The sequence below is a fragment of the Mus caroli genome, chromosome 2 (assembly GCF_900094665.2).
Source record: "Mus caroli chromosome 2, CAROLI_EIJ_v1.1, whole genome shotgun sequence".
NCBI lineage: Eukaryota > Metazoa > Chordata > Mammalia > Rodentia > Muridae > Mus > Mus caroli.
The window spans coordinates 134,596,690-134,610,742 of record NC_034571.1 but is presented as its reverse complement, the minus strand read 5'-3'; the positions used below and the strand labels follow the sequence as shown (position 1 = coordinate 134,610,742).

Below are 14,053 nucleotides of genomic sequence, written 5' to 3'. Positions count from 1 at the left end.
TGTGTGTGTGCATGTACGTACATGTATGTGTGCATATGGGGTATGTGTGTGTACAGTAATAGGAGAAAATCAATGTTAATAAAGACAGCTTGGAACAGCACACACTGAATGAATAAAACCCATAAAACTTCAATAGTCAGACCAGGTCCTCAGCAGCCAACAGCTGACTGACAAACACATGTCATCCCTAAACAGTGACAGCTTTTCATGCCAGCCCCACCTTCAACACAGTGCAATGGTGTGTGGGTAGTGGGTAGGAGGTCAGACAAGAACAGTTTACAGTACTAAAAATTCATTGTGTTCAGAGGAAAGGAACAGCTGACCCAGCAACAGGTACACAAGGTCCTTCCTGGCCTGCTTCAAGGCATCCTCTGATTAGCCTCCTTCAACCCCATCTTCTCAGTTAATAATAAAAGCTCTCTTTCCTCAAAGCAGTCCCAAGAGTATTGTAGAAGTTTTCAGTAGAAAACGTATCTCATTACCTGGTTTAATTTTGAGAGTTCAGCATGTGGACTAGGATGTGGTAGGCTCAGGAGTCAGAGCTCACTCTAAAAACCTGCCTCACTCCATGGGGCTCAATAGAATAAGGAAAATGACTTGGAGATTGAAGGGAAGGGGATATTTTTATTTTGGCAGTAAGGCTGGAAACCAAATGATTGTGGCTGTTATTCTCTTAACAACATTCCCAAGGACAGAAATGGGGCCGGGGCTGGGGAAAACTGATTTCAATCTCTTTTGAACCATAATGGCTATTATTTTAAATGCTAAATTTATAATCTACAGTGTAGAATCTATAATATGATATAATCAATATGCACAGTGACTTCTCTTTATAGGGGTGATGTCAGGAAGGTTTTTTATCTTATAGCTATTGGGAGTGAGGCGCTGCCCTGGTTGTCTGGTACCATCTACAATATGCAAAGATAGCCAGACACATGGCTCTTCAAAACTAAATGCAAGAGAGTTAAAAACACCCCATTTAGTATGGAGAGAGAGCCTTTTCTTCATTTTCTTCACGTAGTTCTAATTTCATTTTTTTTTCTTCCTCTAACTCTGTCCGCTCATTCTGACCTGATCTAAGTCACCCGAGCTCTGATGCTGTGTTTCCTTCCCATCTTGGCCCACAGTTCCTAGTGCAGTCCTAGGCAATCTGTTATTACGAGAAGAAAATGGAATCGGTAATAAGAGTACTGTTTTTGTACCGGGAGCACAGTCAACTTAGGAGTTACTGGAACTGGAGAGGAAGGAACACTGGGTTAATCAGGTTTTGAAAAAGGCACAAGCATTTTTAAGGAATAACAGTGAGTAAAGTTGTTGTTCACCTCTGTGGATGAGGCCTAGGAGACTCCTCAAAAGAAACCTGAGCCCACCTGCGTCTTGGCTCTGCCCTTCCATTTCTTCCACAGTTTGCTTTTCCTCTGGACCACTTTCATCTTTCAAGAAAACCACAGGGGGAGAAAAAAAAACAGGTCAATTTATGAAATATCTCTTTATGGCTAACATGCGACACTGAAATTAATTGCAAGCAATGTACCATGACTCCCCAAAAGCACAGCAGAGAGATGAATCAGAGGCATGGAATAGAAGAGGCCCCCCACATAAAGACGTGCATTTGTACTCGTCTCTTCTCCCAGGATTTGCTAGAGGTAAAAACAACACTGAAGTAAATAATATTCACTCTGGTGCTGGAAGCATTTCTCCTTTTGCTGGCCATCTCCAAAGATGCCAAACACGTTTTACTTCCAATCTTCTTTCCGGCTTTGAATCAAGTGACATACTCAGTGTAAGGAGCTTGGCTGATTTTCTATGCCTTTTATGTTTTCCTTAGATATGTGCTCTCAAAAATTTTATTTTCATTTATCTTGTCTATGGTGGTCTAACACATCAATGCATGATTTTTTTTTTGTCCTGAATTCATTATGCTGATCAACTGTAGAACTCTGAAAGACATAACTAAATGGGCGGCTGCAACGGAGGCTGGCTACTTGCAAGTAATTATTTTTTGTCTTAAAATTTGTGAATTCACGGGCAGAGAAAATGTGCTCCCAAGGGCAAGTAAAGGCCTGATTTTGTAATTAATTTTGGGGAGATCTCCAAAAACACTTCTGTGAAAAGAGCAATGTAGATCATTACCTTATCTGAAGATACAGGAATGGAAGATAAAATGTAGTTATATACAGAGAATTGAAAATAAGAAGCTAACAATATGAAGTGCAAATGATCATAAGGCCTTCTGTCCAGGAGTAGCAGCTAACTCCCTTCTGTGTGGACACAATATGTCTTGTCACTTGTTTGACCAAGGGGTTAAGGTAGAAATGATGTCTTGAGCCTTCTGAGCTGCCTCAGAGTGACAGTTCTTGCTTTCTCCTTTGGGAAAGGAGCCATAACTGCAATGCAGTTCAGACTAGACTCCCCTGGATGGAGAGGGCCATGGGACCAAGCTCTGAGGAAGCAAGACCCATTAGAGAGACAGTGTTGCATCTTCTTGTCCATCCCAGCTGCTTGTAGGATGCAGAGTGGCCACCTTAGCCAATGTCCCAGAGCAGCAAGACTGCCGTGCCCTCTCCATCCCTGGCCCACAAGTAGGCCTAAGTCACCAACACTTATGATCGTACTGTGTTTTCACTGCCACCACTTGGTGCTGCTCATTCTTTTCTGGTTTGGTTTGATTTGAGCTTTGAGACAGGGTTTCACTCTGTGCCCAGTCTGGCCTTGACCTTGCAGTTTTCACGCTTGTATCTCCTGAGTGCTGGGAAGGTAGGGATGGGCTGTTTTACTACCTGTCCCTCATGCAAAAGCAGAAGTATGAGAACCCTCCCCGGGGGGTGGGGAGGGGGGCTTGACTAGCAGAGATAAAACAACCCTAGAACTTGGAGAGACCCATTACCGAGATACTCTGAAAGCAATCCACTAGACAGCATCCACTGTGAACAAGACTGCAGTCAATGAAAACCTGAGTATGTACAGAATTTACTCTGTTTGTTCAGCTTGCGGGGGGACACAGAGCAATTTTGAATATGAGAAGCTAGGGACTTCTCGGTGTGTCTTTAAATCCACTGCAGTAAGTAAGTGACATTTTTAACAGCACCACACAGCACCTGCTGTTGAGAATCTTCATGAGGATGACAGCACTGATTTTTGTTCTTGGGAGGAAATAGCCATCACGGTTGTTCTTGTTCCCTTAATAAGGCCAAGCTGGTTCGAGAACACGTGCCAAAAATTTAGCCAATTATTTCTTCCCTTCCTCCCTACCAAATGGACTGAACAAGCAGGAGAAGATCTGCCAGCTTTCCTCGAACAGACAGACTTCATAATGTAGATTTCACAAAAGGTCTGAAGTCTGTAGGTGACAGGCTGCCTTTAAACTTAGTCTGTTTCCTATGTCCCTTCCCCCTTCCTGTGTGACTACGACAGAGACAGAGAGGATCCTTAACTGGAGAATACAGGCAGAGAAAGAAACAAGTCTTAAGGATGTAAGGAACTGTTCCTGGCAGTTAAAAAGAAATTCACATTCAGATGCCCAGATGCAGTGCTCTTATACAGGGGTTTACTCAGCAGGTCACCCAGGATTTCCTCTGCCTTCCCATGCAGGTCATAGCTCTCCCTAACAGACATCCCAGGGGCACGTTTTTCTTCCCTATTTTGAGTTTCAGCTGTAATTTTCTACTTGAGTATTTCTGCTCTTGGGAAGCCAGCTTAGGAATCGCTTCGCATGTTTATCTTGGAAGAAAGGTATTCTAGAAGTAGGCTGGGTTTGCCATTTGAGGAGCATGCCCTCAGCTGTAAAGGTAAGTTTTCAATTTCAGAGACAATTCACGCTCAAATCCAGCAGGGGGCGCCAATGCAGAAGACTTGCTCTCAAAGCCCACCATGCACTCTTGGGCAATTAGATTAGCATGCATCTCACTGTCTTTTAGAAGGACATTCTGGCTGCGTTCTATCTTTCCATCCATTTTAAATGCTTCCAACGAGTGAGTTCTTACTGAAAAAGTGGGCCTCTGCCAGTGTATGCGTGGGGTGGAGGTGGAGGGAGAGGAAGACACCACATGGACTCTCATTACCCGGTTACCAGTAAGTGTTCGGTAAGGAGCAGCTCAATCTGTCTATCATCACAGGAAACATATAAAGAATAGAAAGTTAAGTGGGGTAGGGCATATAAACTTGCGGTTTCTAGAAGGGATTTTAAAAGGGTTGCAATAAATGTGAAGCAATACCTACCTACAGGGAAGCACCGGGCTATTTTGTTAGCTCAAAAATAAATGTCCCACAGAAGCTAGAGTTTCCCAGCTACTTCACATGTAGGATCATCTATTCACTTGCGATAATACACTTCCATGGCTTTTGTGTAGTGTGTGATGTGGCATTTTATTTTCCCACCCTAAACAAGCAGAATAACCAGCAAGACTTTTTCTGTTGTCTCCTTCCTGTGTTTTTAGTATTATTTCTGACCATCTATCTTTTAAACCATATTTATTAAGCATGTGCTATTTGCAAGAACACATTCCATGAAGTTTACATGAATAATATGAGAGTTTTTGCCTGCAGAATAAATTCATACTCAAAGAAGGGATCTGTCACCGCTGGGCTGTGACAGGAATTCTGTACGTGTTTAATTCTCTATTGAGGGAGATGGCAAGGCGGAATCCCAGCATTATGGCCATAAGGTGTTATCTTGATATTTTTACTTCCTTCCACAGCTATGCATAGAAACGGGAATAGGAAGGGAAATCAATCAGGGTAAGTCCTTGGCTTACTGCTGGGCCAGCGGGCTGATGTGTACTGATCGCTGGCACGTTGGTTACCTTTTCTTACTCTGGTCTCCGGAATTTTAGACACAAGCAAATCAGTTCAGATACAGCAGTTCACAGACTAAATTCTTGGTCCTAAGCCTTCAGTCCCCTGTAACAGGATAACTATTTGTCAGTGTCCTCCTGTCGGAGAGTAGGAAGCTCACTTCACTGACATTGGACTTAGCTGCTTGACCTGGACAATTAAAGACAAGTGGATAAGAGCAGCAGTACTTCAATGTGCTGCAGAGCTGGACTTGTGTCTTGTGCTTCCACCGTCTGCCATGGGGAAGGAGATGCTTTGGCAGTTGCTGGTTGACAGAGGACAAGAAGTAGGTGGAACAGCCTTCACCCAGAGTAGAGTGAGGCCAAGATTAAGGAATTCACATCTCAAAATGGAACCACCTAGCTGATCCGAGCCAATCTAGTTGATCAGGTGACCAACCTACAACCTGCAGACTCAGGTTCTCATGAGCATGAGAAAAACCAAACCCAAACCCAAAAACCTTCTTGTAAGTAACTAGAAGTCAGGAGAACTTGTGGCATTATTATTGATGATAATAGTTGATGATAATAGTTGAGTAATATATATGGTATGTTCTTCTGTTATTACTTACTAAATGTTGATACTCTTTTGTGTATATTGTAGGTACTTGTATATAATCCTATTTGTATGCACAGGTGTGTGTGTGTGTGTGTGTGTGTGTGTGTGTGATATGTAGTAAATCTGTACATGGATGTGAAGATAAGGGTACCCATGAAGGTGGTCAGAGCCAAAAGAGGATTCCAGGTGTCCTGCTATATCACTCTTTATCTTAGTCCCCTGATGTAATGTCTCTCACTGAATCTGCAGCTAGACTGGTAGTCAGAAAACTCCAATGATTCTCCTGTCCCTGACCCTGTACAGTCAGTGTGGCAATGTCCAGCTGTTTGCACAGGTGATGGAGATTTGAACTCAGACCCTCATGCCTATGCAGCAAGAACACTTACCACTGTACCATCTTACGAGTCCCTACCCACCTTATTTATTGATTGATTGAGACAAGGTCTCTCATTCATCTGGAATGGCCTGCCACCAAGCCAATCCTCCTTAGGTGGAGTTATAGGCACCCAGTACTGCCCCTGGCATTTTTGCAAAGGAACCAAATTTGATTCCTAAGCTTGCAGAGCAGGCCTTTAACCAAGAGTCCTAAGCTAGCTCTGTCTTATGTGGAAGGAGATCAGTCTTGCCTGAATTTGTTTTCTTCTCATCTATATATTCATTTCACACATTCCAAAATGGTCTAGAAACACACATTTGGAAATGAAATTTGATTACATAAGAGGGAAATGGTCCTGAAGATTGCCACTGACATTAGTATGATAATGTTTATGCTTTGTTTAATTATATAGCTATGCGAGCAACAGCTAGCATGTGCTGATTGCTGTCTACCTTCTATTCAGTTTGAAAATACTCTGTATAGACTATAAGTGTAATTCTCCTAACAGCCTCAAGAAGCAGCTGTGACCACAGCACTTTGTGTAGTACTGTCACAGCTAACCAAGAGCTATTGCAAAGGCTCCCAAGATCAATCTTTTATTGCCTCCCTGGAAAGGCAGCTAATATTTATTATCTAAATATGATGGTGAAATTCTGGGAAGACAAAATTTACAAAGTTATACTTTAAAATTTAAGCTGAGGGCAAAGCTGCTATCTCCTATGAATTCTCTGAATCAATAAAGAACTCAAAGACTCCAAACTTTTTGATACTTGAACCATGTGGGTCCAATACTACAATTCTAAAGTTTGTTTTTTTTTAAATACTTTATACATTCACATAGCATAATAATATAAATATTGACATTTTATAAAAAGACTCTTTTGTATTGAAATAATTTTAAACAGCAAGAATGAAAGGAGGGAGAATTTTTTGTTTTGTTTTGTTTTTTGTTTTTTGTTTTAAGTCTGAAACACTGGAGAGTGAACTGCAGATATAACCATCCACTTATTTCTCCATCAGCTCTGGACATGTTGATGTGAGTTCCATACAAAAAAAAACCAAAACCAAAACAAACAAACAAAAAACCAAAAACCATTCTCTTCCTGTCTCTTCCAGACTACAACATAACCACCAAGACCTGGAAATGAACACAGATGGCAATCCGCTCACCCAATCCATGGATCACACATACATTCTACCTACTTCCCAAGACATCCTTTGCAGCTGGCTAGGAGTACCTACAGCACGTCACTGTCATGTTTCTTTGATCTCCTCCCACCTCAGCTCAAGCCTGGTGCCCTGCATGTATTCTCTCCCCAGATGATCAATGAGATTATCTACCATGGTCAGCTCTGTTCCATCTCTCTGGAATCCAAAGGCCAGGAGGAGTGAGGAAATTAGAGAGGGAGATTAGGGTGGGGGAGGGGGAGGAAACACTAATTTCAAACAGTTATAGTTTGGGTTCTGAGGGTGTCACCAGCTGCTTGATCTCTTGGTGAGAAGTCTGCAAGTTGGCTGACTCCTATGAAAGGGAAACCTCACGCCTGTCTTTCAGGAAAGATAACTAGGCGTTCACCTGAGTGCTCTGCAGCTGTGCTTCCTGGCAGCTGCTGCCTGCTGGTGCCTCCTTTTTATCACCTATGTGCTTGGCTATCACACGCTCCAGTGAAGCCCCTGCAATATCCTACTCTCCTATTCTCCACTTTTACAGATACAGAAGTTGAGGTGGTGTAAATTAGGTACCTACCCTGATCTAGCAGAGTCCCTTTAGAGCAGTTTTGATGCAGGTCAGATTACTGCAAAACATAGCTTTTCTCTTGCCAGAGCAGATTCTGTGACCGATGTTCACCTGCTGAACACAGCAGCCTGTGCACAGCACCTGGTGCACAGCATCTGCATCCCCCAAAGGTTCACATGGTGATCCCCAATGAGGCGATGACAACTGCACTCTTTTAAGAGGTAGAGCTGACTTGAAAGTGATAGGGATACGGGGTATGGCAGAAGGGATCATGTATTCTTGAGGCTTCCTGTCAGTTTCTACAAGACCTTGTCTCCCCGTTTGATCTCTTTCCCGTGCCATTTTTGAAGGTCATAACCGGAGTACAAATAGAAATGCCCAACTTTGAACCATAGGCCTCAAACTGTGGGCTAACTAAACATTTTTTATGAATTACCCAACCTTAAGTGTTTTGTAACAACACTTTGTTATAGAGGACCTCTCCACCCCCTGCCTCAGCACCTAATGTGGTACCTTACATCAATTAGGAGCTCTGCACACACATGCCAAGGGATTAAGAAGGAAATGTCATGCTCTCCCCAGGGAGTAAATTCTTACTTGTGCTTGACGTATATTTTATTTCTTTAAGTTGGAGAAGTATGACATCTACCCAAGAGCTGTTCTTAAACTGCATAAAGCTGTGAGTTATTTATTTTTTAATCCATATTTTTTCAGTATCAGATAATGGTTCCTATAAAGCCGATGGAATAAACCTTAAGGAGCAATGTAAGTTAGAATCTATCTATTTTTTACCCCTACTCTTGAACCAGCCTCCCTCTTCTTTCTCTCCAAGTCTACAGCAACAATGCCCCAACATGCATTGTTGTTCCAGCTCTCATTTCCAAAGTCTGTTCTCAGCTTGGAAGCCAGTTGGCTTGAAAATGTGAGCGAGTTCACACAAAGTCTTTGCTCGAATTCTCTGGTAGAAAGGACTCTGTGGTGGATCCTCAGGCTTCTCTGAACTCATTCTTTTCTGTTCTCCTGTTAGCCACTGAAAGAAGACTGGCATGTTTTAGGACAGACTACCATATTAATTAATACACAGCCACAGTGCCTTTTTCTTTATCTTTAAACTAAACTTTAATGGTGAAAGCTTAGCATGGCCAGAGTCATTATTACCACTGTAATCTTTTGAAGTGTGCTGTGCTTCCTGACCTTGTGCTAAGCATGCTTCTGGATGGGTCTACAACCTTTCCTTTTATAAAATTAAGACCTTAAACTGAGCATGCTCAAAAAAGCACCTGTAGTTATGTGAATAAGAATGGCCCCCATAGGCTTCAGTATTTGAATGCTTCGGTCACCAGGGAGTGGCACTATTTGAAAGAACTAGAAAGATTTAGAGGTGTGGCTTTTTTGGAGGAAGTGTGTCAAAGGGGGGTGGACTCAGATTTCAAATGTTCCTGCCAAGCCCACAATTTCTCTTTCTGCCTACGGATCAGAATGTAGCCCTCAGCTACTCCAGCACCTGCCTGCCTGCTGCCGAGCTCCCTACCATAATTAAAATAAATGAAACCTCTGAAACTGTAAGCAAGCCCCCCAGAGACATGATTACTTTTATAAAAGCTGCTGTGCTCATGATATCTCTTCACAGTAACAGAATGGTGACTAAGTTATGCTCCTTAACTGAGAACAATCAAGAGTGGACCCATCCTTTGGTGCAGCGGAGGTGCTGCACTTGGGGAGGCAGAAGCAGGAGGAGTTCAAGGGCCACGATGGTCTACTACAGCCACATCTACACAAAGAAACCCTGTGTTGAAACAAACAGACAGACAAAAACAAATAAACAAATGGACCCACTCTATATAAATATGCTTATTCTCCCTTTGAAAAAAATGTTCCTTCCATTCAGTTGGTAGATGAGAGCACTGCTTTAGAAATAACTTACATGTTCCCCTACTTGCTGCCTGTTATAAATCTTTCTGTACACTTGGTTATGAGTATATTGGCTTTTCATTCACCAAGATGGGAGCCAATTGGATTGCACTCCCTCTCACTTGCTCCCAGCCTTTCAGGCTGTGGCTGCTTCTCCAGGACTCTAGGACCTCTTCTTTCTACACCTTCCCTATCTGCCTAGCATCCTTCCTGGTTACTTCCAAGTCTTTGTTCAAGTGTCTCCCTTCAATTTTGTCTTTGCTGAATCAATCCTCCATATAAGCTCTCATACATGTACTGTCTCCTCCCTATTGTGTTTATTAATCATCGTTCATGCAGTTTATGCAGGTATTATGTTCATGTTTTTGTGTACCTGTCACTGTTTGAAGGTCCCTTTTACCCAGGCAAAGATCTTTGTCCACTTCACTTCCTGATATCCAGGAGGGATATAGAGTGAGAATGGAATATGTCTTCAGCAACTATTTATGACTGAATGAAATATGAAAACTGCCTTACCTGGCCTTGACAGGTTTGTGAACATATCATAAACAAGGAGAAATTACCCCCTTTTTAACTTCTTCAGATTACTTCTCAAATTGGAGATGCATAAATCACGTGAGGAAGAATTTTCCAAGATAGTTGACCCAGATATATGACAGTGGGCCTCCATTTAAAGACACCTGCTGCTATTTTTCTCCTTACTAGAACAATGAACCACAGGAAAGTATGGTTTCCCCAGACCCGTGGCTACTTGTATGAACCATTCCTCTAATGTAGTTCTCTTGATTTATATGTAGAATTTCTTGACAAATGGCAAGGCTCCCATAACCAGTGTGTGTGTGTGTGTGTGTGTGTGTGTGTGTGTGTGTGTATGGTGGGGGTGCTAGGTTCCTGCTTTTCTGTCTGCCAGAAGCAGGTCTACCCTACCCTACACAAACTCGAAAAGTCAGCGCAAAACTCATGGATTGGTCTTTAGTCACAAGGTGAGAAAACCTGTGAACCATGTCTCAGATACCACAGTGACCTCGAGAAAGAAGAGGAAAATCATGGAAAATACTATTTTTAAAGCATGTGTAGCTATCAAAGGAGATCCGAGTGTGACTTGGACAACAAGATGAAGTATAGGACATTATAGCATGCATCTATTCTTTCTATACATTTTGTATGATGGCAGAGAGCCAACGTCTAAGAATTCACCAAGTATCTGTAGAAGGATTGAACTTCCTGGCATTATAACATAAACAGTGTGACCTTAGCACACCCACTAGGCTGTGATGTACATTGGTATAAAAATAGCAGATATCAATACATTGGAGATCTATTTGCACTATCACATGAGACCCTAATAGTTCACATATGCTTCAGTATATGGCATGTCAATACACTTTTACTCCAATGGGGCTAGCTTTTAATAAGAGGATTTCTAGGTATTTTACAAATAGGATTTATCAGCAAAGCCTTCCCCAGGGAAGGCTGTGGAGCCCATAGAGACACACAGAATCCTGTACACAATCAAGACCTATTAAGGAATAATAATAAGAAGAAAATACTAAGGAGACATCTTTTTTTTTTAAAGAAGCTAATGCATGGAAGGAAATAAAGCAACTTTCCCAAAGTCTCCCTACAACTTGATGGGGCAGCTAAGATCAGAGATCAAATTATGTTGACATAGATAGCCACTGTCGTAGGTGATTGATTTTGGAGAAACAATAATAAATTGCACCCATTCCTACATATCTGAATAACCTGGTCTCTACTTCATAGCTGGGAAAGTTGTGACCAAAGTTAGTTTACCTTAATAGCATGTTAATGGAATTTTCTCCCCTCCTCCATCCCCCTCCTCATTGTAGTTTTCCATTAACTTCAAGCCACAAGATTAAATTTCCTTTTAAAACCTATAATTCTCTATATTGTCATTTCTGTTCCCCAATCAAGAAAACCAGTGTGCCTACACATTTTTTTTCAAACGGGCACACATTGTACTTTGTGCAGATGTTAAACTCAGAATTGGCAAAAGAAAGCAGGTTTTTTTTTTAACTTTCTCTGAAGAATGGGAAAAGACTGTCTTTAAATAGAACCATCATCCATGAATAAATTCAAAAGCCGTTAGATATACTTGTCATCAATTAATGTTTTCTCGGTACCTACAAAGTTCAAGATGCTGGGGAAAGAATAAATTAATTTTTTTGGAAAACAAAATACTGCCCGGGACAGGGGGTGGGGACAAGGAAGGGCCTTCATGAGATATGTCTGTCTGCCTATACAACATGGGAGCGAAGCTAGAAATTATTAAGAAAAATTATAAAACTAATTTCACCTACACATATCTAAATACATGCTGGGTGTTTGAGCTGAATAAGACTGTCCATAGTACAGTCTTGTATCTCTCCTCAAGGTCTTGTCTCCATGGTCCCTTGGGATATCACTGACAGCAGATGTATATGCATGACAGCTAGTTTCCTTATGAGCCAACTCCAGAGGGAGTTTCTTTTGCATGGTGAATAGCCCAACTTGTGCCCTGTCCAGTACAACTGAATATACAAATATCTAAGATTGTAGACATTCCCCACATTATCCTGAAGAGAATAAGTTTTCATTTTCAGACTAATAGGACTTTCTTTCAAAATAGTTGTCCCTTCCATGTTGAACCCCACTATTTTAGTTTGAAAACAAAACATTGTAAGGTAACTCTTAGAATTTTCTTCAATTGATGGAAATGTTGTATACAAATTGAATCTGGTCATTTAATAACAGTGTGCCCTCACAGAATTTATAACCCTATAGACCTCACAACCACCCCAAGGTTGACTAACAGAAAAGCAATGTTTTATTTGTATATTTTTTCACTTCTGAAAATCATTGACTAATGGCTTGGTGTGACCAAATTTTATCTGTGTCTGATATTGTATCAGGATAATTTTCAACACAACATTACCTTTACATCACATGAAATTTCGGTGGTCACAGTACCCACATGGGATTGGTACCATGACAACTTGAGTATCAAATTTCACAGATGCTTATATCTTCATATGTGTGTTTTTACATAACCGGATCAGCCATCCTGTATGGGTTCAACATCTCTCGATGACTTTACCACCCAATACAATGTGAAGGCTATGTGAATTGTTGTACTGTTTAGTTTAGAGACTAATGATAACAAGGAAAGTGTCCAAATCTGTTCAGTAGAGATATCATTTCTCTCTTTAGTGGAATTTGAAGCTTCAGAACCTGGGGATATGGAAAGCATCTATAATTTGCAATCAGTGAAACTATACAGCTTTAGGCAGAAACAGCCAACGCTGAGTTTGTGTATAATTAGGGCATAGGAATCTGTCTTTCCTTTAAGCTCACAATGTCTTTCAGTAGAAAACACTTAGAACTTACTAGATCTAGGCATGAGGTTCTCAAATATCACCCTGGCCCAGAAGCCTCGGGCAGGCATCTGACAGTGCACATTGCTCAATTCTGCTTTAGCAGTGCTAGGGGTGGGATCTGGACCTTTGAGTGTCTAAAACTTCCCAGGCAATAGTCCAAGGTTGTTAGCGGTAGGGCGCCACACCGTGAGAGCCACTCAGTTTCCTGTATTTAACTAGTAAAAATAGAAGCTACGCTATGCTGCGGTTCTCATTCATCAAATATGGCCACAGGCAGCCAGCTCAAGTTCATGACTAGATTGCTCCCTCTTAACCTTCTGAAGCTTTGTAGCCATGAGTTGGGTAGTCACTTGAGAATATAGAGTTATTTACTAGAAAAGGTTGTTTTCTAAAATAAGATTAATATGTAAAATTCCTCTTTTCCCCAAAATTTTGCTTGAAAAGTCTTAATTGTATTACTTTTGCTTGAGATATGTTTAAAACCTTTGAGCGAAACATCTCAGAGCTTCTGCTTTTCAGAGACTGTGTTGGGAATTCTGGACGCAGGACTGATCAGGGTAGAAAACTTTTCCAGAAGCCTACTGAGGAGACACGTGAGTGGCCCAGAACGTCTGCTATGCTTGCCAAACAGTATGCTGGATGAAGGAAGGAGGGCAGTCCATGCTCGTCGGGTGAGCAGCCAGTTCCAGTCATGAGCAGCCAGTGAAACCTCAGTGGAGGTATTGGTTCACCCTGCAAAACCATTTGTCCTTGAGCAAAATTTCCTGAGCATCTAGTCTCTACCATAATGTCTCTGTTAAGACTGTGACAGCCACTGGCCACATACAGCTACTTGACATTTGAAATGTGCTAGTCCAAACTGAGATGTCCTGTAAATATAAAATACACACCAGATACTGAGGACAATGTGTTGCAGTGACATTTTAGACGCACACATTTAGATGACATTTGAATTTTACAAAGTAAAAATGAATTTCAGTCAGGTGCCCTCAGACTTATAATCCTCCTGCCTGAGCCATCCCAAGGCTAGGATTAAGGAGGTATGTCTATGATTTCTTTAGTTTTTAAAATGGCTTTTCAAAACATAAAAATGACATATGCATTTGTGAGTCACACTATATTTCCAGCTTTTAGAATTGCTTGAATTAAAAAAAAAAAAAAAAAAAAAAGAATTGCTTGAATTACAGCTGGTGAGGGGAGGAGCACAGAGCTGAGAGTCCCGATGGGTAGACGGGTATTGTCTCTCAAGCTGTCTTTCCC

The 14,053-nt window shown here is 41.5% G+C and overlaps 1 protein-coding gene across 7 annotated transcripts in view; it reads right to left on the bottom strand.

Annotated features, from left to right (window-relative positions):
- Nucleotides 1-14,053, bottom strand: part of Macrod2 (mono-ADP ribosylhydrolase 2) — a 1,935,542-nt gene that overhangs the window by 130,472 nt on the left and 1,791,017 nt on the right. For 5 of the 7 annotated variants that reach the window (XM_021155700.2, XM_029471903.1, XM_029471913.1 and 2 more), the window contains exon 12: nt 1,323-1,433. In XM_021155700.2, coding sequence (XP_021011359.1) covers nt 1,323-1,433 — 111 coding nt within the window. The remainder of the gene's footprint in view (nt 1-1,322; nt 1,434-14,053) is intronic. The other 2 variants (XM_029471907.1, XM_029471909.1) reach the window with 1 other exon arrangement.